The 26,619-nt window shown below is 38.6% G+C and overlaps 1 protein-coding gene across 1 annotated transcript in view; it reads left to right on the plus strand.

The window, feature by feature from the left end:
• Positions 1-26,619, plus strand: part of antxr1d (ANTXR cell adhesion molecule 1d) — a 114,617-nt gene that overhangs the window by 11,163 nt on the left and 76,835 nt on the right. Inside the window, exons 2-10 of the mRNA XM_043678795.2 lie at positions 6,730-6,801; positions 6,890-6,961; positions 7,141-7,222; positions 7,348-7,381; positions 10,278-10,357; positions 10,449-10,517; positions 11,870-11,950; positions 12,902-12,962; positions 18,508-18,606. Coding sequence (XP_043534730.1) covers positions 6,730-6,801; positions 6,890-6,961; positions 7,141-7,222; positions 7,348-7,381; positions 10,278-10,357; positions 10,449-10,517; positions 11,870-11,950; positions 12,902-12,962; positions 18,508-18,606 — 650 coding nt within the window. The remainder of the gene's footprint in view (positions 1-6,729; positions 6,802-6,889; positions 6,962-7,140; positions 7,223-7,347; positions 7,382-10,277; positions 10,358-10,448; positions 10,518-11,869; positions 11,951-12,901; positions 12,963-18,507; positions 18,607-26,619) is intronic.

Here is a 26,619-nt window from a genome sequence, read left to right on the forward strand (position 1 = left end):
TTTAGATAAATGTGAGGTGTTGCATTTTGGGAAAGCAAATCTTAGCAGGACTTATACATTTAATGGTAAGGTCCTAGAGAATGTTGCTAAACAAACAGATCTTGGAGTGCAGGTTCATAGCTCCTTGAAAGTGGAGTCGCAGGTTGATAGGATAGTGAAGAAGGTGTTTGGTATGCTTTCCTTTATTGGTCAGAGTATTGAGTACAGGAGTTGGGAGGTCATGGTGTAGCTCTACAGGACATTGGTTAGGCCACTGTTGGAATATTGCATGCAAATCTGGTCTCTTTCCTATGGAAAAGATGTTGTGAAACTTGAAAGGGTTCAGAAAAGATTTACAGGAATGTTGCCAGGGTTGGAGGATTTGAGCTCCAGTCAGGGAGAGGGATAGGCTGTGGCTGTTTTCCCTGGAGTGTCGGAGGCTGAGGGGGTGACCTTATAGAGGTTTATAAAATCAAGAGAGGCATGGATAGGATAAACAGACAAAGTCTTTTCGCTGTGGTGGGTGAGTCCAGAACTGGAGGGCATAGGTTTAGGGTGAGAGGGGAAAAAATAAAAGGGACCTAAGAGGCAACTTTTTCACTCAGAGGGTGGTGTGTGTATGGAATGAGCTGCCAGAGGATCTGGTGTAGGCTAGTACAATTGCAACATTTAAAAGGCATCTGGATGTGTAAATGAATAGGAAGGGTTTGGAGGGATATGGGCCAGGTGCTGGCAGGTGGGACTAGATTGGGTTGGGATATCTGGTCAGCATGGACGAGTTAGACCGAAGGGACTGTTTCTGTGCTGGACATCTCCATTACTCTGTGATGCTCTGAGTTCAATTCTGGTCTCCCTATTTTTGGAACAACGTTGTTAAACTTGAAAGGGTGCAGAAAAAATTTACAAAGATGTTACCAAGGTTGCAGGGTTTGAGCTACAGGGAAAGGCTGAATAGACTAGAGATATTTCCTCTGGAATGTCAGAGGCTGAGGAATGACCTTGTAGATATTTATTAAATCATGAGGAGCATGATTTGGTGAATAGCCAAGGTCTTTTTCCTAGCTTAAAGGAGTCCAAAGCTAGACAGTATATGTTTAAGGTGAGAGGGAAAAGACTTAAAAGGGACCTAAGAGACAACCATTTCACACAGAGGGCAGTGCATGAATGAAATGAGCTGCCTGAGGAAATGGTGTAGGCACCTGGATGGTTACATGAATAGGAAGGGGTAAGAAGAATATGAGCCAAATGCTGGCAAATGAGACTAGATTAACTTAGAATATATAGTTGGCATGAACAAGTTGGACTGAGCATGTTTTCTCTATGCTGTACATCTCTATGACTGGCAGGCGAGACTCCTGTTGGTATGACAATACCTTAATCAGTTTTTAGTCCAACAGCTTTATTTGGAAGCACTAGCTCCTTTATCAAGTGGTTCATCGGAGCGGCACTCCAAAAGCTAGTATATCCAAACTGTTGGACTCTAATCTTGTATTGTGTGATTTTTAACTTTAACTGAAGAAGGGCTTATGCCCGAACATCGATTCTCCTGTTCCTTTTATGCTGCCTGACCTGCTGCGCTTTTCCAGCAACACATTTTTAAACTCTGATCTCCAGCATCTGCAGTCCTCATTTTCTCCTAGTTGATTTTTAACTTTGTCCACATCGGCACCTCCAAGTCACGTTAATTAGATTCTTTTGTCTTCTCTGTTTTGCCCCTGTTAATTTTCTTATCAAAATTTTATTCAGAAAGGTTCCAAATTTCATGTTTTACCTTGCTTTTAATTCTTCAGGAAGACAAACTAACAATTATTGGGGTAACTTCTATGTTTTTGCACTTCAATTTGCACCATACACACTTTCAATCATGCTGCTACAAAAAGGGAAAGGTTCTCCTCAATGTGTATGCTCAGACTGCTATAAACAGGAAATTGTAAGCACCATTGGTCGCTAAAGTTTGTGGCTATTTTCACCTCAGTGGCGAAGGAAGACTCTGAAGAATATGAAACAACCATTTGATTTTTTCGAGAGATATCAGCCCTGTCATAGTGAAAAGTCTTAAACACATTTTGTGCATGCTTCAACAGGTAAGTTTAATCCTTTTGTCAAATTTGTTATTTTCAAGTCTATTATTTCATGGGTCTTACTTTTTTTTGTACTTTCATGTTGGTTATGTCAACATTTATAGCCCATCTTTAATTGTCCTTGAGTGAGTCACCCATTTGTATCAATGTTTTGCAGATGGTTCAGCTATATCCACAGCATTGTTAGGAAGGCAGTTTGAGGATTTTGACACAGCAACAACAAAGGAATAGCAATGTATTTCTAAGTTTCAATTGTGAGGGTCGAGAGTGTGGTGCTGGAAAAGCACAGCAGGTTAGGCAGCATCTGAGGAGCAGGAGAATCAACATTTCAGGCAAGAGCCCTTCATCAGGAAACAAGTTTCAATTGTGTCTGGCTTGAAGAGGAACTTCTCACCACTGTCTCTGTCCTTCTAGGTGATAGAGCTTGCAACTTTTGAAGCTGCTATTGAAAGAGCCTGGTTGAGATGTTGCCATGCATTTTATCAATAACACACACTATTGTCACTATGGGTAGTGCAGGGAGGGAATGGTGAAAGTTGTGAATGTGGTGCCAGTCAAACAGACTGCTTTGCCTGGATGGTGTTGATTATCTTAGATATGGTTGGAACTGCACTCATTCAGGCAAGTGTGGAATTTTCCATAACACTTCTGACTTGTGCAGTGTCGACAGTGGGCAGCCCTTGAGAGTCAGGAGGTGAAATATTTGCCACAGAATTCCAAGCCTTTGACCTGCCATTGCAATCACAGTATTTAGAATGGCAGACCGAGTCCAATTTGTGAGCATCGAGTTCAGTGCAATAGTTCTCATACAGGGCTCTAATAGAGTATTCCAGGCAGTCTGCAAAGTAATGTGAAATGTGAGCCTGGAGATGAGGTGGAGTGTAGCTGCCATTGGCTGGCTATCACCTAGGAAAGGACCTAAGGGTAGACAATCTTTGAAGTTAGAGGCAGACACACACCATCTTACTTCTGTATTTAAAGACCTGTTTTGTTAAAAATCACGCTAAAACACTCATTACACGCAGCTGTTTCATATTATGAGTTTTTCATAATAATGTATTATAATCTTGAGGCCTGGGTTCAAGTCCAACCTGTTCCAGAGGTGTACAATAACATCTCTGAGCAGGTTGATTAGAAAATAAGTTTAAAAAAAACTACAAAACTTCAGGTGTAAACCTGCAATCAACTTAGGGACAGGGGGGAGATAATTAGAGTCATACAGCATGGAAACAGACCCTTTGGTTCAGCTAGTCCACACTGACCATGTTCCCAAACTAAACTAGTCCCACCTGCCTGCATTTGGCCTATATCCGTCCAAATCTTTTTCTATTCACGAACCTATAAAAATGTCTTTTAAATGTTGTAGCTGTACCTGCACCCACCACTTTCTCTTGCAGCTCATTTCACACACTAACCACTCTGTGTAAAAAAGTGCCCCCCTCATGTCCTTTTTAAATCTTTCTCCTCCCACCTTAAAATATGGCCCCTTAAAGTTTTGAACTTTCTCACTTTAGGGAAAAGATCTTTTCCATTCATCTTATCTGTGCCCCTCATGATTTTATAAAGCTTTATATGGTCAAGCCTCTACCTCCTACGCTCCAGTGAAAAAAGTCCCAGGTTATATTTATAACTGAAACCCTCCATTCCTGGCAACATCCTGGTAAATCTTTTCTGAACCCCCTCCAGTTTATTAATATCTGCCTTATAACAAGGCAATCAGAACTGCAAGTAGTACTCTAGAAGAGGCTTTACCAATGTCCTGTACAACCTCAACATGACGGTCCAACTGCTATACTAAACCCCACCAGTTGCCTCTCTCTGATGATAGAGCAGCCCTATGGTCCTCTGGAATTATGGTGGCTAACCTTTCTTTTAATCTAAATGATTACTGAGAAAGGAATTGAAGCATACATTAACATGGTGAGAGAAAGTAAATGGAGGAAGCTCATGTAGAGTAAGAATAGTAACATGGGCCTCCGTACCAAATGGCCTGCTTCTACCCAGCCTACTTCTACCTAGTGAATGTCTCTTTATTGTATGCAATTTACAGCAATTTGAATGGATCTGCTTTTATTCCTTGCTTTTGGTACCTGCTGCTATTGTTTGTCTGGAAGGCATTCAAATTGCTGACAGTTTTTATTTCTGGTGGCAATGTGTTCATTAGCACATTGCACACTTTTCTTGTTAGTTATTCTTGAATTCTGAAAACTAAATTTGTGCTAATTTGAGCTGAGGCAAAAGTGCTGAAAAAATTTCAAAACATGCAAAACTGAAGTGTGGCTAACTCAGAGTATTTGTGCAATTCACTTTATCTGTGTGATACAGAGTCTTTCCAATGATGCTGTAGCTAAGTTGGATGATGTGTCGTTCTATATGTGCTAAAGTGACAGAAAAGACAGCTGCTTTTTGACTATCTGGCTTTCTCTGCAGTGAGTTTTAAGCAGTCAAAGGAAAAAAAAAGATTAAAGTTTTTCCTCCACCTGTGGTTCAGAATCATTTGAAAGCAAGTGGGAAAGAAATTTGGTTGCAGGCAAAATAGCAAATGGGAGAATTATTATTTTAAAATAACATCAGGCATGAACATGGAGCTGCAAAGCAATGTCCAAACTTGCAGCTGGAGGCTGGCCCTTGCTGTAGGGGCTTTCTCACTGGGATCAGCAGTTAGACAGGTTCACCCAGGAGCACTCTACATTGTGTATCCAGTTTCTACTCTTACAGAATGCAGGTGACGTGATGGACTCACGGTTACTTTTCAAGTATCGGCTATCTATCTGTACAATGAGGGCTATGTGGATTGGCCATGGAGAAATGCAGGGTCACGTGGATATGTTGGGGTCTTGCTGGGATGCTCATTGAAGGGTTGGTGCATTGGCCTAATAGGCCAAATGGCCTCTACCTCTATGAATTCAGATACCAACTGAGCATTAACAGTGTGAAAACAATGGGGTTGAATCAAACAATCATGATGCCTGGCTCTTTAGCCTTGAGGAAGCCCTGTCTCTAATGGAGACTGGGAACTTGGTTTCCCGAGATGTGCAAGTTAGTTCGACTGGCAACAGTAAATTATCTGTAGTGTCCAGGGATGTGCCTGCTAGGTGGATTAGCCATGGGAAATACATTGCAATGGGAATAAGGTGGGGATCTGGGCCTTCTACTCTTCAGAGGGTTGGTGCAGACTTAATGGTCTAAATGGCCTCATTTTGCACTATAGGGATTTTATGAATCTTGATTTATCCAGGTAATGAATTCTTTTAACACAAAATGTAATAAGAATAATCTTTGTAAATACACGTACTGCATTCATCATTTTCTTGATATATGTACAGCTGGTTTGGTGTTAGAGCTCTAGATAGTTTAGAAGGACACAGGAGTTTGGAAGCATCACTCAGTAACAATCTTAATTCTTTAAGAGTTTTTGTGTCTTGTTCTGATTTGTGTTATTTGTTGGGCTACATGTCTTATCAAGCTATGAATATTGAAGATTTCTGACATATCCAGTTATTGATCCTGAGGTCATGATGGGTATGGCCAGAATGGTAATTGAAACTGCAATGGTTAGGCACTCATCCACTCATTGTACTTATTACAAATACTCAGAGCCTTCAAAATCTTCACAGAGATCTAAAACAACCTTCAACTTCGTCCAAAGCCCCATACCAAAGCAAAAACCAGGAATGCCCAAGTACTGATTCAGAAATCAAACATAAATGCAAAAGTGGTGGGTCATCCAGCAAAACCAACTCATCCAGAGAAGCAAGTGCAACAAGTGTACATGAAAGCACCCCAAAAAAACTTACCTCAACCCTTTCAGATGGGCTGATAAACAAACTTCTGCAGTTTCAATCATTATGTATCCAATGTTTGATGGTGTAAGCTATTATGTATTACAGTTAGGGTATGCTATGTTGCGACAGTGTCTCTTTAAGATATAAGGCACATGAGCACTGGTGAATCATCAGCTAGGTTCATGGCTTGTTTAAACTCGTATTGAGTGTTTACAGAGTGCACAACTAAGAAATAGAACCTCTCTGTTAGTTTGCAGCAAGTTTGTATATTTAGTTCTGATTGGAGCCTAATAACTGCCTAGTATAGAATATAAACTCTAGCCAGAGTTGGCTAGTAGTTATTGAATTTGTAAAACTCATAAATTATTATGAGGCTAGTTCAGAAATGAAATATGCCCCAGTATTTCCTTCATTCAGAGAGCTATGAATCTTTGGAAGTCTGTACTCCAGAGGGCTGTGGATGGATGCTCAATTGTTGGGTATATTCAAGACTGAGGTTGACAGATGTTTGGAAACTAAGGGAAATCATCTTGGTTGGAAAGGCTATAATGTACTATCCCTACTATCAGGTAGGGAGGTGGAGTTGAAATTGAAGATCAGCCATGATCTTAGTGAATGACAGAGCAGACTTGAGGGACTCCTGTTCCAATTTCTTACATTTCAATGTGTTTCTGGTGGTACAGGCCAGGAGATGGGGAGAACTTCCCTATCATCATTCAAATGATGTCATGGAATTTTTACATCCACTTTGAGAGAAGAGGAGGTTTTAATGTCTCATTCAAACGATAACACCCCTAGCAGTGCAGTATTTCCTTACTAATTGTGTAGTCCAGCCTAACATATACTCATGTTGATTGCACATCTTACTTTTTTTTTATTTTCAGGTCTGGAAGTGTTATGAACCATTGGATTGAAATATATTCTTTTGTTGAACTTCTGGCTGAGAAATATTTGAGGTATCATCGAGTTTATTTAACATATTTACTGTCCAATCAAATAGTTAGTTTACTCAAAGGAATATCACTAATAATCAACTGTTTTCAGTCCTCAGTTAAGAATGTCATTTATTGTGTTCTCCACAAGAAGTACAACCTTAATGAGTTTAACAGCAAATCGGTAAGTCTTGTCTCAGCTCGCTCAAATTTAGGTCAAATTGTGTATTTGTTTGCTATACAAAGCCCAATTTTTCTTAAATGAGAGATCTTCATTATTGGTCTTGAAATAATTCACTGAAATTAGCCAACTCACTGCTTCGTACTATTTTTTGAACTTGAGTAATTATGTTTTAATTAAAGAGAAGCCATACGAGAAGGTCTTCAAACCCTTCGGAATGTTGTGCCTGGAGGAGATACATTCATGCACGAGGGCTTCAGAAAGGTATAATTTACAATATAAGTTCTGTTTGTAATTTTATTTCTTTTAAAAATGTGTTGATTTGGTCACTATACCAAGGTTCATATCAATGTTATTTAGTAACTGTGTTTCATTTAAACTTGTTACAGGCAACTGAACAGATTCACCATGAAAACAATTCTGGTGGGTGTTAACCTTGTTTCCCGGTGGCCGTGTGTGATCCAAATCCTTATGGTTAAATCACTTTGTAGTATTCCCTACTACACTGTAACTTCTATAACTCCTACAGCTACCATCCAAACACCACTCTGCCTTCTCACCCACCTCCATATTTTGTAGTTCTCTGATTCATGCCTCCATTGCAACTTCCTTCCTTTCAGCCGTTATTGTAAATAATCAGCAGCAACATTATTGGGACTTTAGTTCCCTAGACCCAACGCTTTATAATTTATCTTCTAAACGTCTTCTGTTCTGTTCTTATCTGTCAGCTAGGGCTCCCTAATTGGACCAGTTTTAACAGCCCAACCTACTCTCATTCTTTTAGACCATTCATGCAACATACCTCTTTTACCTCTTTGGTCACCTCTTCAAATATTTCCTTCTATATTTCAGTGCTAATCTTATTTCCCTACTGCTGAAGATCAATGCAAGTTAGTACCGTTGTTAATATTTTCAATTTGTGGATTTTAATATGTTGCAATGTATGTGAGATGTATGAGATCAACCAATCTTTTGTATGATTCTAATATTCTGTGCATTACATAAAATAATGCCAAATGGTCAGCATAATTTCTCACTCCGAGGATAATTTAAACTTTAGCTAGAAAGTATTTTTTAAAAACTTATTTTCTATAGCTCCTCTATCACAAGTTAATTCAATACTTTCTCCTCAAACAAGTTATTTTTCATGTTTTTACTGTAAACACACCCAACATTAAGATTTTTCTCCAAGGTACATCTTCAGATGCAGCAGTGAAACAAACAAATGATCTATTCCCGACCTCTGGCAGTACCGTGCTGTTGGCAGAAGCCATAGCAATAGCTCATTCGGAGCTCACTCCAATATTTTTCTTGTCTTTGCAAAACAACTGTTTAGCACTTTTACCTGCACAATACTGAGATTGGGAACTATGTACATTAGTAGTTATTGTAACGAGGTCAGCCAGGTTGACCACAGAATATGAATTCCCTAATTGGGGCTGTTAATCTGGTAATAGTGACAAGCAATTGCACTATTGTATTTGCAATGGGAAATTTATAAACTTATTTCATGTTCAAATCAAAACTCCTCATAAATACATTAGGTGTGCTACTGTAACTGGTGCTGCCAGTGTTTGCCCCTGGGTACAGATTTGTACTGGTTGGCTATGTAGTCAATAGTGTGTCCCATTAGCTTGAAATAGCCCATTGGAAGGTTGGCAGAGAAGAGAAAATGAGCTGAAAAATGTGTTGCTGGAAAAGCGCAGCAGGTCAGGCAGCATCCAAGGAGCAGGAGAATCGACGTTTCAGGCATAAGCCCTTCTTCAGGAAGAAGGGCTTATGCCCAAAACGTCGATTCTCCTGCTCCTTGGATGCTGCTTGACCTGCTGCGCTTTTCCAGCAACACATTTTTCAGCTCTGATCTCCAGCATCTGCAGTCTTCACTTTCTCCCAGAGAAGAGAAAATGTCCATCCTGTCTTGTAGTACTGTGCTTGGATCTCTGTGTTCATCTGCAGCATCAGTGTGATATTTGTTAACTTGTAACACAAGCTCTAATTACACCATTGGAAATGACAGTTGTCAAATGAAATATACCTGACCTGTGCCCATAGTCAAACAGAGACTGAGTTTCATGAGCAGTATAGAAAATGAAGATGTAAGTTATAAATGCCTGACAATCTCTTGCTTGTTTCTTTCTTAATTGCAGTCTGTTGCTCTCCTCTTTCTGATGTTTGGTTTTGTTTAAAATATGATCTCACTTTGTTTTATCAGCCTTAATCAAAAGTTGCAATATTTAAGAAAATGTTCTGATCCACACTGAAAAGACTAATTAAAATAATTTAATTCCCAGTCTTTCGCTACACGATTATTTTAGTGTGCAGCAGTGGCAGCGCATCAAGCAGTCATTATGGATTAAGATCAGATTTGCTGCTTTTTGGAAAATCACCCATGAATCAATGCAGCTCCCCAGAGAGCGGGAAATTTGATTTTAATGTGCGTTGACTTTTATACACGGTGCTGCCACTGCACATTACTACAATGGAAAGCAAAAAGCTAATACCAGACAATATTTAAGTTCATTTTTAAAATGAAAACCAACAACCTTTCTCTGGTTAAAATGACTCAGAGGTAAGGATGGTGGTGCAAAGCTCGAAAGCATTTTATACATCCTTGTGCAGTTGAGTGGGGGATGGGGCATTAAGAATGGCAAGCCAAGAGAGCGGGAATAAGTTTGGGATTCTGAGACTGGAGGACATCAGGCAGACAAGAGGAGAGATAGGCCTCTGGTTTGATCATAATGTTGACACCAGCCCTATATGTAGGTCGTATATTTTTAGGTGCATTTCATTCATAATGAGGATGGAAAATCAATTCCTATGCAGGGGTCTTCTAATGCACAAGAATGAACAGCATTGAGCAAAGTATACTTTTGAAAGAAAGCAGACTGAAGACAAAAAGACTGCTTTAACTTGCAGAACTTTGGATGTATATGTTCATTTAGAATTCTTTCAAGCTAATTCCTTGTAATTTATGAAGCTCAAGCTAGCCATTTTGTCTCTACCATATTTAATTTTTCAAGGAAATGATTGTATTGGTTGAGTAATTAGTTCACTTAGTAGAACTTAGTATATTACCACATCAAAGTTATCCTGCTAACAAAAAGATATATTTTCTTTCCTCTCCTTGGAGGGTTATTAGTCAATGGACATGCATTCAAAAATCTGTAAGTGCTACTTTTCCTTGACTTGGTTTGATGCTGAGTTACTTCAAGATGTTAAATGCTATAGAAGTACTGGATGGTAAGTTAAATTATGCATAATTTCATGATATTGAAATGTCTTTTGCTGGAAAAATACTGATGCTGATTTGCAATTACAGGGTTTCGAGCTGCTAGTGTCATCATTGCATTGACAGATGGGGAATTAATTGATCGTTTGTATGATCTTGCACAACGGGAAGTAAGTATCCATAAGCAATAGAAAAGAAATTAAATCTCCAATTTGTTTTCAATCATAAAAAAATTGACAAACTTGTCTTTTCTTTGCATAGGCTGATAGGGCCAGAAGTTATGGAGCTACAATTTATTGCGTTGGTGTGAAAGATTTCAATGAAACACAGGTATATGATGCATTTTCACAATTTGATTTATTTAATAAATTCTTCCTGATGCTTTCTCACACCTCAAATGTCACATTGCAAATGTCTGGTCCAGGAAACATTTCCAGGAATTAGCAGTGAGTTTGTTGAGGTCTCCTGCAATTGTATCTCAAGGTCCATGCTTCTATCTGTGCACCTCCTCCTTCATAATAATGAGAATTATGGGACTGCCCCTGTGGATAGTCATTCCAGTGACTTTGTCATTCCAAATGCATTATAAAGGACAAAGATGCAAAGAAAAATTGGCTTCTGACATTCACAGAACTCTCATGAGGAATTTGAGGATGTGAAGAAAAGTCAAGCAAACAAAATTGCCCAGATAAACTGAAGAGATGGAGCTGCAAAGTTTGAATACTTCTTTCAAGCTGAGATATATGTAAGAGCCCTCACCACCAGATGCCTGGAGGAAGAACGCCTCATCTTCCGTCTCGAAACACTTCAACCCCAGGGCATGAATGTGGATTTCAACAGTTTCCTCATTTCCCCTTCCCCCACCTCACCCCAGTTCCAAACTTTCAGCTCAGCACTTGTCCTACCTGCCTATCTTCTTTTCCACCTATCCACTCCCCCGTCCCCCCCAACCTATCACCTTCATCCCCTCCCCCACTCACCTATTGTACTCTATGCTACTTTCTCCCCAACCCCACCTCCTCTCACTTATCTCTCCACCCTTCAGGCTCTCTGCCTGTATTCCTGATGGAGGGCTTTTGCCCGAAATGTCGATTTTACTGCTCCTCGGATGCTGCCTGAACTGCTGTGCTCTTCCAGCACCACTCTAATCTAGACTCTGGTTTCCAGCATCTGCAGTCATTGTTTTACTTATAATTTACCCTGCCAATTGGTGATTTTCAGACCGTCTACAACACAATTTCTTGGTGTGACTGTATGCCACAAGCAACTAGGAAATTCACAGTCAAATTGATTTGAATAGTGTGGAGCTATGCTAATGAAATTTGAAAGGTCTCAGCAGAAGGCTTGGAACAGCAATGCAGATATCTCAGGAAATTATAGAGTAAATTAAAATCCAGACATCTGACATTAAAATAGAAAGCACTACAGAAACTCAGCAGATTTAACAGCATCTGTGAAAAGAGAAATCTCAGGCATGAAATGCTACCCTTGTTTCTCCTTCCATATATGATGCCAGACCTGTTGAGTTTCTCCAGCACTTTCTGATTGTATAATGAGGGGCTACATGGCTCTAAAAACCTAAGGGGTGTCTAGTGTCTGTTGTCTAGTTAAAACCAGAAAATAAACAATGAATGATTCACCACCCAAACCTTTTCTAATCATGAACTTTCATTCTTTTCTAGTTGGCGAAGATAGCTGACAGCATTGATCATGTTTTCCCAGTGAAAGGTGGATTTCAAGCATTAGGAAGTGTAATTGATTCGGTAGGTTCAACTTGGATGATGTAGTGACTTTAAGTAAAATGGTGCTTTCATGCAATTTTTAAGCAACAAATTATTCTCCATTCCTTATTTCAAATGAATTTAAAACACAAACTACCATTTTATAAGTATGTTTATAGTTGAATTCTTTGGATATCGAAGTATTCTTTCTCAATAAAAGTTTCTGGGTAATCCAAAATGGAGGACGGGAAAAAAATTGTGGCTGTAAGAGCTGCTTGTTTTTTTGAGGTATTTTCAGTTGAGCTAATTTCATTGAATTTCAGGAGCAGTAATTACTGTTTTACCAGCTGTTGTATTATTTTGGAACTTTAGGAAAAAATATCAAAACAATGGCACTTCAAAAGGGAGAAAGAGAGAGAAAGCAGAGACCACATGGGAAGTGATTACTGTGTGCAATTCTGGTATCCCTGCTACAGGAAGGATGTTGTGAAACTTGAAACGGTTTAGAAAAGATTTACAGGGATGTTGCCAGGGAGAGGCTGAATAGACTGGGGTCATTTTCCTTGGAGTGTTGAAAGCTGAGGGGTGACCTTAGGTTTTTAGAGCCATGCAGCCCCTCATTAAATCATCCAGGGCATAGATAGGGTAAGTAGACAAGGTCTTTTCCCTGGGGTGAGGGAGTCCAAAACTAGAGGGCATAGGTTTAGGGTAAGAGGGAAAATATTTAAAAGCGACCTAAGGGGCAACCTTTTCATGCAGAGGGTGGTGCATGCGTGGAATGAGTTGCCAGAGGAAGTGGTGGAGGCTGGTACAATTACAACATTTAAAAGGCATCTTGATAGATATATGAATAGGAAGGGTTTAGAAGGATATGGGCCAAATGCTGGCAAATGGGTTTGATTTATGTAGGATATCTGGTCAGCATGGATGAGTTGGACCGAAGGGTCTGTTTCTGTGCTGTACCTATTTATGACTCTGTCTCTATTTTACCAGATTCTTAAGAAATCTTGCATTGAAATTCTGGCGGCTGAACCATCACACGTCTGTGCAGGAGGTAGGCTTGGCTTTCTAATCTAAAACAACCCATCATTTAGTGATAAAGACTAAAACATTGGTGAAAGAGAATTCTTTAAGAAAGTGAAATGTGGTGGTTAAGATATATTCTAGAGAAGCATCTTTGCATTATTCATTTAATCACTAATTGAACTCAGATTGAAAGGAAACAAAGTAATATGCACATTTGTGCAGTTTGTAAATTTCATGCTTAACCAGTTTCTTTATTATTTTATAGTCGGGGTTCTCTTAAAAGCAATCAGGCCTAGACTTGTAACACAAAGGACATAAGTTAGTTCATATCTGAAGGTGGTTCACAAGTTGTATGACATCAGTCAGATTCACAACCACAATCTTGCATTGAAAGGAATGTTAGAGATGCTTAAGTGGATAACACATTTTATAACAGTCTTTTGTCCACAACCTTTTGAATCAAGACACCACCTAGATGAGAAAAGGTTTCACTGACTGCATTTCTAGCTGATTGGCATTCATATTTACATTCTTATCTTCTAAGAAAAAGGGCACAAATGTATAATTAGCTGCTAATAATGAGCACTAAATTTTGCATCATACTTCCTGATTTTATAACTTTTCAAAATACTTTTACAATCACTTCTTGCATCAGTCATAATTTGAATACAAGCAACCACTGTGAGCGAATGCTACCCAATCAGTAAAGGGAAAGGACTTTGTATGGAAGCTGACCAGTAATAGAGATCAAGGCAAAAATCATGAATCCAGCTGATCAAGCTAAAGCCAAGAGTTTAACTGACCAGCGTGCATGCCAATAGTTATTTTTGTGCAGTTACTGAAACTGTTGCAGTGTAATTTATTTCAAATATTCAGACAAACTTAACATTGCAGCATACAGTGAGCAAATCAATATTGACATCAATTGTTAATGCACAGAAGTAGAATCAAAAACTGCTTTCCACTGTGCCACATATTATGTTGGAAGTTCTATATTGTGGCTGATGCCCTTTGTAGTTATATCAATAGGTATGCTATGAAGTCTAGAAGATTGGGAATGTCTTGACAGTTTTCGGGCTGTAGACAAGAATAAAATGGATTAAAGCCATTTAGTTAATTCCTTTCGAAGACCACTGTACAGTTTCCTGCAATGATGAGGGTGAAATTCATCCTGTGCATTAATGTAAAAGGGACCTTCATGAAAGAGGTTCGGGATAAAACATTTCATTTTCTCCCATTCACTTTACATTTTTAGCTAAGACAAATTTTACTTCATATGCTTTAAGTAATGTATTTGACACCAGGTTCTGCAAAGTGTTTTTTCTCCTGTGAGTGAAGAATTAAAGCTCAGTCACTTTCCATGGGGTATGAAATTTTGATAGATAAATATTTTGTGAGTCTTTGTATTCCCAATAATCTTTTCCATCTATCCTACAGCCTCGAGTGTTATTCCTAAAATTGTTTTATTGATTTGTACAGCCAGTATTGGTGCTTCAGTAACAATAGCCAAAGAATAATCTTGTGACTGATGTGAGGTGAAAATGTTGGTTGAATTATTTAATGAAGAATGGTTGAAAGGTGAATAATAGGAGTGGAATAGTATTTTGTTAAATAATTTCTCATACCAATATAATTTACAAATTTGAGCAATGCTGCCTTGGTAGCTTAAAACTTGTAATTAAGCTAATATTCAATTAGTTGTCATAGAATCCCTGCAATAGCAACAAAATTCAGTTCATATGCAGGTTAAATATTACACCACCATTCATCAAGTTATGGGTGTAATTATATAGGATATAATTTTAAAACTAAATAGCTAATTCTGAAACTGATGATTTTGGATGGATTGTAATTCTACGTTGTTTTTCTCCTGTGTCTACCAACTGGTTAGCTTATAATTACCCTCATAGAATTTATACAAAATTAAACATTTAAGTCTTTATATGTAAAAACTTAATAATAATTTCAAAAACCAAAGATTGAAACAAAAACTTGTTTCCATAAAATTATTTCACATTTCAAATGTGGACTTTAATATGTGTTACATATATAATTTGTTTGTGACAGGTATTATAGTTTCAAACTTTGTCAAAGAAATTTAACAAAAATGAATCTGACCATCCAAGTTAACATTCCTCACTATTGCTTTACTATGTTCATTAACATTTACACTTTGACATTCTACAGTCAGAATGATGCACTGAATTAAAAATATAGAAAACTATCACTTTGAATCTATTCGGTCAATTGATTCCATATATTTCCCCAATTCTAAATTAAAAATGAAAATAATTAAAAAGAGAACATTATTGACTGTTATAAAATGAAATGCATATATTTGAAAGCCATAAGAAATTGTGTTTTATAAATTAATGGTCATCCATTTCTGACCTTTTTCTTGTACTATATAAATGAGGGCATTTTCGAAATGAAAGCCTTAATATTCTTAATATTATACTGTAAAATACTAGCTAAATGTTTACGTAGTCCAATCTGTCAGTACAGAGTGTGCACTGACAGAATTGAAAAATAATAATAAATGGCATTCCTGAATTGTGACAGACATGTGTGAAGATATCACTATTTCTATAACATGCCACTTCATGCTTTCTGCCTGCATACTGATGGATTCATGAACAATATTTGCATCCTGTAACTCCTGATACAGAGCAACGCACTGCTATCTTTGTAATAAGGTTGATTTGAAATGACCAGGACGTGCAGCCTGTAAACAGGCCATCAGTTTGGAGTTGGAGGTGCATTGTATACAAGTTGACAGCATCATTGCTTTGATTATGCTCATGGTACAGAGACATGATTGAAAGGTTTTGCTGGATGTGGCATCCTACTGGCCACGTCAACTACCAGGTGTGGATGCAAACAGTCAGCTTCTCATCAGAGTCACAAAAACAGAGCCGACAGCACAGCCAGCGCGCACCAGCTTCAACCCACCATCTCGCTGCCAGCGCTGCCCGATTATTTCAGAGCTGACCTTTTTCCCTTTGCTATCTTGTCAAAATCGACAAATGTACAATCTGACAGTAACTAAGAAAGAAAAGGACTCGGTCACAGTCAGAACCTGAAATTAAATAGAATTAGCCATTTCGGCATTCAGCTTTCATATTAATCACGTATAGCTGGGCACAAGCAAGGGTTTGATTCATAAACTGGTCTACGACTTTGAAACGAAAGGAAATTTAATGTAAAATTGAACAGGATTCCTTTATTGTGATGACATGTTATTAGAGATTTGAACTGGTTGCTAGCTGACAGAATAGAGGTTTAGTATTGTACCTCAGCTGACATGGCAAGTAGGACATGAGAAGAACCATAGATGTAAGCTATAATGACGTGATTAAACCCTGTGACATTAACAAGAGAGCAGTCCACAATTTTTGTACTCACGGCTTTGTTTGCCTCGTGCCTGCCAGTTTTCATTCTTTTTATTTTTTTAGTGAACTTGAGTATCTTGTGGTAATCATTATCATTATTTAGATTCTTCATTCCAATATTTTTTAAATATTGTGAAGAAGAAAGTAAAAACATCCTATTAAATTGTGATATACTTATAGAACAATAATTACCCCAATATCTGACAACTATTTTGTTTAATTATGCAATATAATAGATTATATTGATCAGTCTTTGGAAGATTTCAGGTAAATATTTAGTTATATTCAGCATTATGGCAAGCTCAATATTTTGAAAATTGTTTCAATTAAAAGGTAACTACTCTGGGAGGTAGACACCAAAATGGCAATTAAAAATATGAAAGTGAGCTCAGGGGTTATTACTCTCTATCAAAGACACAAGCCAGAATCTTCATTATTCTGCATAATATACAGAACCTTCAGATAATGAAAATTGACAAATAATCAAATGCTCAAAAGTTCAGCCATACATATGTAACAATACAGTAGAACAGAAAGAGGGCAAGTACATAACTCAAATTTAATCGATACTAAGTGTTCTTTATCGTTGAGAGACAAGTAAAATGTAAATGACAAAAGAGGTTGCACAGTGAGAGAATATCTCGTGCCTCTCTCTGACAAACTTCTGGTAAACAGGAATATGAATGAATACACGTTCAACATATTGTCATCTTCAGTCACCTATGAAACTCACCATATGATTTGTGCCTATATTCAGATAAAATAACACTAACATGCTAGCTAACAATCTGAACTAACAGGCTTATGTCAGGCAATTATAAGCGAAATACTGAATTTCCTAGTATAAAGGCATTTTATTTTAATGGTGGGGTTTTTAAAATGAATATATGTTCTATTTTGATCAAGGATGGAAAGAATTTCCTGACTTAGTTCAATTTAAGTTCCCCATGGTTCAGTGGTAGCTCTCTTGCCTCTAAGTCATTAGAATGTGATACTCGAATGCAGTGCTGCGTGAGTGCTGGACTGTTGGAGGTGCTGTCTTTTGTCTAAGACATTAAATCAAATCTCCCTTTACCCTCTCAGGCAGACTAAAAATGCCTCATGGCACTATTTCAAAGAAGGGCAAGACAGTTCCTTTGGCAATATGTATTTCTCAATCAACATCATTAGAGCAGATCATTTGGCCGTTATCACATTGCTGCTTATGGTATCTTGGTGTGTTGAATTTGTCTGCTTCTTTTTAAAATTACACTAGTGTCAATACTTCAAAAATACTTAAGATGCTGCAAAGTGCTTTGGGATGTCCTGAAATGTGAAGACACGATATAAATGCTTATCTTTTTCTTTCATTATGAAAAACTTTTCGGGGAAAACTTGCATTTTATTAAATTTCATCCATAATGGTGAACTACATTTGCAATCTCAAATGTCACAAACACAACAAAGATAAAGCTCTGTAGTAATAGCTTCTGATAAAATTCATTAAATTCAGTGATTGATTAATAATTCAGTACGGAAACATTAACTGTACTTCTGTATTTAGTATTGGGATTGAAATCAGTACTATTGCATTCTCACATAAAAGGAGATTTCCTCACATCAATCAGAACTAAAGGAGTGTATAGTATTTTATATATAAAATAAGGATTGAGTTTTACTCATTATTCAGCACTTACGGATTTGATGCAGGAGTTTGCTGTTTGGCCTGTTGAGCCTTTTGCACCATATAATAAAATAATTGGTCTCAACTGCACTTTTCTTTCAGCCCCCTCATTACTGTTGATCTCTTGTTAATCAAAAATCTGTCGACTTCGGCCTATCATAAACGCAAAAATGTTCATAATTGCAATTCTGTTGGGAGTATTGTTGCTTGCTGTGTGATCAAAGCATGTGATGATATTGGAAAGTGGCTGTACCAAGACTCCTGTGTTTGATGTCAGGTTGGTGTTAAATCTCAAAATGTGGTCGCTAAAGATTATTCTGCAGTCAGTTTTTGAAGCTTGCATAACATGTTCAAACTTGACTATGTGACTTCCAGAATCACCATTATTCTTCAGATGCAGTCAATCTGCAGGATGCATCAGTACAACTATGCATGTGTTCTAAAATTAAGAGATATACAGTTCATGACAATGTTGGCAGGCATCTGTTATATTTATGTCTGTTTTGCTCTTGTTACAGAATCATATCAAGTTGTGGTAAGAGGTAATGGATTTTCTCGTGCACGGAATGCTGATCAAGTTCTTTGTAGCTTCAAGATAAATGACACCGAAATAATAAGTAAGTGCAAATATGAACTTTACAGCTGAGATTTTTATAAGCAACATCTAATACCATATTTAGTCAAATGATTCAAATCTGATCTCTGCTGAAATCAGAACCAAGTCAAGTTTACTTGAATTCATTCAGACAGGATGGCAAGTAACATTTTCATAATGTGACAGCAAGAAGCAATTAACATTGCAGGGCTTCACAGAACTTTGCATTTTCTACTTGCATACATTTTGGTGTTGTGATATCAGATGCATGAACAAAATGATGTTATTTCTCCAATAATACCTGAAATTTTGGATTCGCTAAGCAATATAGGTTTCATTTTGCTCTGGTGCCAGGCTGAAGATTTCTAAATTATTTTAGGAGTAATCCTGAACTGACAGTCTTGTAGGCTCCAGTATGAATGAAAGTATTAAAATCTGCCTCAACATTTACTTGTTTAAGAACTGGTTTATTACCCTAATTGGCACAATATTGAAGCATTGAAGCACAACTCAGAAGTTTTCTTTCAAACCGAAGATTTGTCTAACATTTCCAATAAGAAATCCAAGTTTGCTAGTCCTGGCAAGGTCATCTGGTGGCAGAGGGCAATCCCTTCAGGGGGTATCTCCGTTCGGTTCAAATGTATCTCTGGCTAAGTCAGCTGAAGTGCAACATTGATGTAATCTATGGAAATATTGATGGCCTGATCCATTTCTTGCTTCCTAGTGAAAATGATGGGAATGAAAGTGGAAAAGAAATGACAGTTTTCTAGAGAGAACATTTTTGTAAAGTTTTTTTAAAAAAGATATAATATTATAAGATTTAATATTTATATGGGATTTAAACATGCCAGTTAATTTTTCTGTCTGGGTTATTCAATTTATTTTAAAAGCTTTTACTTTTTGGCTTAAGCATGTTTTCATATATTATTATTGTACATATATTCTTATTAGAAAATGTCTAATTTAGATAAGTCCCTAAGGTGTAGTTTTGAAGCTGCTTCACCATAAAAAAAAGTAGTTAACACCGCAAATTTGTTGCCCATCCCTAATTATTGCAGAACTGAATGGCTTGCTAAGCTATTTTGAAGGGCAGTTAAGAGTGAACCACATTGCTGTGGGGCTGGAGTTACATGTAGGCCAGGTCAGGTAGGTATGGCAGGTTGCTAAAGGATATTGGATGGGTTTTTATCACAATCAATGGTAGTTTAATGGCACCAACACTGAACCTAGTTTTCCAATTCAAGATTTTATTGATTGGATTTAAATCCACCAGCTGGCATGGATTTGGACCCTTGTTTCCAAAGTACTAGCCTAGGCCAATGAATTACTAGTCCAGTGACTACCCATCCACTTCCCAGTGAGCAGTGCTTAAGTCAGCTGACCAGAGGTTCATTTGAACTGAACGGACAAATCCCTAGAGGGATTGCTCTCTGCCATCAGATGTACTTGTCAGGAGTCAGAAATTGGGGAGCCAGAGTACCCAAATTTGGAGAAGTGAAAGGAGACATGATAAAATCAGAAAGGGATCTAAAAGAGGTAAAGGGAAAGGAAGCAAAGAAAAAAAAAACAGAAGTGCAAATAATGTGATGGGCTCAGATCCACAATTAAGTCAAATGCACATGGAAATGGATTAGGGAAAGGCTGAAATGGCATAGAAATTAGGATGCATAAGAACCTGATAGTAACTGGAAAATAGGAAATAAATGAAGAATGTAGAAAATAGTCCAGGGTTAATAACTGAAGTCCCTTAGATGAGTACGCCACCACCGTCACAGACTTTATCAGCAAGTGTGTGGAGGACTGCATACCGAGGAAGTCAATCCAGGTGTTCCCCAACAGGAAACCCTGGATGAATGAGGACATATAAGACCATGCTAAAAACCAGGCATAAGGCCTTCAGATCAGGAGACCCACTCAAATTTAAGGAATCCAAGTATGACCTTGGCAGAGCCATTAAGACAGCCAAGGACCAATACCGATCCAAACTAGAGACCCAGACAGACTCACAGCGATGATGGCAAGGACTGAGTGACATCACAGGTTCTAAGAAGAGACCGTGCAAGATAGTAGACAATGACACATCCCTCCCAGATCGTCTCAACGCCTTCTATGCTCGCTTTGAGCAGAATTTTGGCAGAGAGGTAACACCTATTCCGACAAGTCCTGACGAACCTATTCCAACAGTCACTGTATCAGAGGTCAGATCTGTTTTCCTTCATGTGAATCCAAGGAAAGCAGTGGGACCAGACGGACTACCAGGCCGTGTACTCAGACCTTGCACAGATCAACTGACAGAGGTCTTCTCGAACATCTTCCCCCTCTCCCCGCAGCAGGCCACTGTCCCTGCCTGTTTCAAGAAGGCCAACATCATCCCTGTGCCTAAGAGGGCTCGTGCAGCATGTCTCAATGACTGCTGCCCAGTGGCCCTAAATTTGGTGGTCATGAAGTGCTTTGAAAAGCTGGTCATGCATTAATCAACTCCAGCCTCCCCATTACTCTCAACCCACTCCAGTGTGCCTATCTGACCAACAGATCCACAGCAGATGCCACATCACTTGCCCTTCACTCCTCCCTAGAACATCTTGACACCAAGAACAGCTACGTAAGAGTCCTACTCATTGACTACAATTCAGCCTTCAACACTATTATCCCCTTGAAACTAATTACTAAACTTAGTGATCACAGACTAAGCCCCACTCTCTGCAACTGGAGCCTTAATTTCATGACCCACAGGTCACAATCAGTGAAGATTGGGGACAATATTTCATCCTCACTGACACTCAACACTGCAGCCCCCTACTGTTCTCACTGTTTACCCATAACTGAGTCGCCAAATACCAGACTAATGCCATTTACAAGTTTGCTGATGACACCGCCACAGTCGGTCGAATTTCAGATGGCGACAAAACAGACTACAGACAGGAGGTGAAAGACCTGGAAAAATGGTGCACTGAGAACAACCTAGCTCTCAATGCTGGCAAAACCAAGGAACTCATTATTGACTTTTGGCAGGATGTTACTCATGCTCCCCCTACACATTAACAGCACAGAAGTGGAACGAGTGAAGAGTGTCAGACTCTTGGGAGTGGTCATCCACAACAATCTTTCTTGGACTCCTCATGTGGATGCACTGGTTACAAAGGCCCGACAACATCTCTTCTTCCTCAGGCAACTGAGGAAATTTGGCATATCGGCAAATACCCTCACCAACTTTTACAAGTGAGCCATTGAGAGCATTCTGTCTGGATGTATCACTACCTGGTATGGCAACTGTACCAATCAAGATCAGAGATGGTTACAGAGAGTGGTGAACTCTGTCTGGACAATCACAGAGGCCAACCTCCCATCTATAGAATCCATCTACCAGGCCCACTGTCAAGGAAAAGCCGCCAGCATTCTTAAAGATCCATCCCACTCAGGCAATGTTTTTCTACAACCTCTACCCACTGGGGAGAAGGTACAGAAGCCTGAATACATGCACCAGCTGGTTTTGAAACAGTTTCTACCCTATTGTTGTTAGAATACTGAATGGACTCTCAGACTCTTAACATTTGCCTGTACCTGTGTTTTTGTTTTTGCTGCTGTTTACCTATTATTTACTTACCTATGCTACTTAACTCTGTGATCTGCCTGTATTGCTCATAAGACAAAGCTTTTCACTGTGCCTCAGTACACATCACAATAAATAAATTCAATTCAATTCAATTCAATTCCCTTGATGGCATAATGATGACTTGGGTAAAGGGAAGTCAGCACAGAGTCTCACCAAACCCTTGTCTGAGGTTGATTGCAGCTGTAGTGAATGCGGTTCAGAAGCTATAGGAGAGAAAAGTACATGAGGAGATAGCAATTATGATTTTTTTAATGATAATGAAGATGCAGGAAGTGTACACAGTCTGTTGCAAGATCATAAAATAGATGGTGAAGTTGGGAGACACCATAAAATCCAGAAGCAGTCCAGAATTATTTATTTACCCATGTGGAAGATACTCTGGCCAAGACCAGAATGTGAATGAGGAAACAGGATAACCCAGTGGTCAATCATAGGCCTGGTGGGCCATGGAAGTCTCTCTGTGGTGGCAGTGATGGGGAAATGGCTATAATTTGACTGCATTTACTTAAAATATTGCAAAATGCAGCAGACCAAAGACTGAAGTTGGGACTTAATGGTCTAGCCTGCAAAATCACTTGACCTTAATTTTGCCTCTGTTCATCTGTGCTGTGACCCTTGTTCATGTCTTAATTACTGTTAAATTTAAAGTGGGCGGCACGGTGGCACAGTGGTTAGCATTGCAGCCTCACAGCGCTAGAGACCCGGGTTCAATTCCCGCCTCAGGCGACTGACTGTGTGGAATTTGCACGTTCTCCCCGTGTCTGCGTGGGTTTGCTCCGGTTTCCTCCCACAGTCCAAAGATGTGCAGGTCAGGTGAATTGGCCATGTTAAATTGCCCGCAGTGTTAGGTAAGGGGTAAATGTAGGGGTATGGGTGGGTTGCGCTTCGGCGGGGCGGTGTGGACTTGTTGGGCCGAAGGGCCTGTTTCCACACTGTAAGTAATCTAATCTAATCTAAAGTAATCTGAACTATTCTATACTGTCCCAGTTTGCCTCCATCTTCCACCTGACATTATATATGTGCTCATTAAAAACTCAGCCTATTATCTTAACTAGCTCCAATCATTCACCTGTACTTGCTTAACTTCAATGGCTTCCATTCAACTTAAAATACTCATCCTTGTTTTTGAATCTCTTTAAAGTGATGCCTTTTTTATCTCTCTGTTGGATCAACCTGTGCTTCTCGCCTGTGTTTTCCAGTTCTCCTTCCTTGCACATCCATAACTTTAATTGCTTTCAGCAGCCCTGGTACTAAACACTGGAATTCCCTTACTAAATCTCTCATATATGTTTCTCTTGTCTTTTAAGATGTCCCTTACTATTTCCTTGTTTAGGTTTTCGGTTTACTATGCTGATAGAGTGTTTTTATTGATATTGCTTTTGGTAAGCACCTTTGGAACATTATTTTACATTAAAATCACTCTACAAATATAAGGTATTATTGTTGTTTATGCTAAGAAATCCCAGAATTTCCTAACCAATCTCCTGTCTGTACCACCCAAAGCAGATTAACTAATCAGACATCTCATTTACTCTCTGTGGGATGTTCATATGTGCAAATTAAAAGTTGCATTTTCTTGCATAATAATAATGTCTATACTGTACTTAAATAATTCATTGGAATACCCTGAGGATATGATGGCACATGATATAAATGCAAGCTCTTTCTTGTATTAGGTAATTTGGGCAAAATAACATATTTATTTTTGTAATGATTTTTTGCTGCGCCTAATTTTTAGTCCTCAGAACTTAGAATTTTACTTGTTCTATGTTCTCCACTAACTTGGTAGGTATTAAGGAAGCCCTCTCATGATTGAACCTAAAATTGTTGTGGATAGAATAGGGGTAGAGTGGAGTTGCACATGCTATCCTATTTTTACATTGTTTAAAATCCAGTCCTTACATCATTCAATCGGTTTTGTACCTTATAGTAAATCTTTGCTTGTTGCATTTTATCTTTACCCACCAAAGATCAAAACATAGGATTCTGCTTTAGACAATCAAGGCACAAATCATACTCATGTTTAGTAATAGACAATTGAGTTTAAGGTTAGGTGAGCTGAAAGTGGCTGTACCGGAAATCAAGACAACATTTAACCTAATGTGCCATCAAGGAATCCTAGTAAAATTGAAGTCAATAGGACTCCAGGAACAAACTTTCCACTGGAGGATTGCGCATCACAAAGAAAGATAGTTGTGGTTGTTGGAGGCCAGCCATCTCAGTCTCAGGAATTCCTCAGAGCATGTCTGCAGTCCATCTATCTTCAGTTACCACATCAATGACCTTTCCTCCATCACAAAATCAAATATGGGAATGTTCTCTGAAATTGCTCGGCACAGTATTCTATTCATTTCACAATTCCATCCACACCATAAACATTTACTCCCTCCACCACCAGACCATGGTAGTGGAGTAGTGTATAGCTATCAACACAGTTGACTGTAGTAATTTGACTCCTTCAAAAGCACCATCCAAATTTAAAATTTCTGGAACTTAGATAGACATGAGTATTTGGTACATTGAAGCTCCACCACTTCCAAAATAAATTCTTCACCAGTTCAATCTTGTAGATTGGAACTCTTTGTATTAATAAATATTCCATAAGGTACTAAAGAGTGATGAATTAGTCCAGTTTCATTGTTAGAGCCGAAAAGTATTTTAACAGACTATAAGCTTTTTAATCTGTGTCTATTCTTCACTATGAATAACCTCTTCCTTAAAACAAATAAAAATGACTTTAAAAAAGAGAACCATTTATTAGCTTAATTGATCTACACTTGTCAATTTCTGTGTAAATTAAGAGTTTTTGAGGTTTAATAGCTTTTAAAAAGACACCTATTAGTATTCTTGTGACTTAAGAATAACTTAATTTTAACAATCTCCTTAAAAGTGGAGAAATGGGCACAGTTAGCAGAAATGGCATGGTGATTAGTTTGAGCTGCAGGCACTGCGGGGCCAGTCTTGTTAGCAGGATTGGCTTACAGCAGAATCTTTCTAAGCTGATTGAAAATATTGCAGAAACTTTGGATTCACCAGTGTCAAGTTAAGTGTCTTCATGTTCTGCACTGGTTTGCTGATTTTGGAGCTTTGCACTGAACATGTCAATACAGCATTGCAAACATCTCACACCACGAAGTTCAGTTCTTCTACAAGAGTGCACTACTGTCAACGCTAACCAAATATACATTTTATTCATTTGGCTGATCTATTTTACAGGGCCCTCTTTACTGTGTTACTCATTATAACACACTATCTGCTGCCACTCAATTATTGCACAAAATAGTAGTTGCCAAACTGCGACATTGTCAGTTTTGCTTCAGGTTTAAAGGGCGGTAATTGTATGTTGAAGACAAATTCAGTTAATTACCTTCTTGAAAGGTGTGACTGGTTCATTTACTTGCCAGACCTTATAAGATCAGTACATTTTTTTCCCTCCTGAAATCACTGCAGTGCTGAGTAACTGAGTAATTGAGTTGATTCTGAATGTTTCGACGACCTCATCTTTCTGCCGCTTTTGTGGAGTTCCAGACAATGGCTCCTTTTTCAACTTATTGAGAAACACTGAAATGCTCTCAACACTCCTGGGGTGATGGGAGGGTGGGGAGGTGGGGTGCGGAGACCTGCATAGGAATCCTGATGTGAGTCATTAGTTTCAATCTCAAGGTTGTGTGTGTTGTTAAGTCTAGACAACAATGTTTAATAACGATATGTACATCACTTTATGTGACAGCTGGCATATGCTCATTCAGCAACTCAATAATAAATGCCCAAGAAGCAGCTATAGAAAGAACTGGCTAATCCATAACTCAGAGATGAGGGGGAATTTCTTCTCTCAAAGGCATGTGAATCTGGAGTTAGAGTCAGAGAGTCATTGCGAAGTACAGCATGGAAACAGACTCTACGGTCCAACTTGTGCATGCTCGTCAGGTATCCTAACTTAATCATTTGCCAGCACTTGGCCCATTACCCTCTAAACCCTTCCTATTCATATACACGTCCAGGCACCTTTTAAATGCTGTAATTGTACCAGCCTCCACACTTTCTCTGGCGGCTCATTCCATGCACGCACCACAAAGGTTGCTCCTTACATGCCTTTTATATCTTTCCCCTGTCATCCTAAACCTATGTTCTCTAGTTCTGGACTCCCCCACCCCAAGGAAAAGACCTGGTCTTTTTATCCTATCCATGCCCCTCATAATTTTATAAACCTCTATAAAGTCACCCCTCAGCCTCCGATGCTCATGCAAAACAGCCCAAGCCTATTCAGCCTCTTCCTGTAGCTCAAACTATCCAACCTTGACAACATACTTATAAATCTTTTCTAAGCCCTTTCAAGTTTCACAACATCCTTCTGATAGGAAGGAGACCAGAATTGCACACAATATTTCAAAAGTTGCCGAATCAATATCCTGCACAGTTGCA

This window comes from Chiloscyllium plagiosum, unplaced genomic scaffold (assembly GCF_037043375.1).
Source record: "Chiloscyllium plagiosum isolate Xiang-an unplaced genomic scaffold, Cpla_swu_hap1 HiC_scaffold_43, whole genome shotgun sequence".
NCBI classification, from domain to species: Eukaryota; Metazoa; Chordata; class Chondrichthyes; order Orectolobiformes; family Hemiscylliidae; genus Chiloscyllium; species Chiloscyllium plagiosum.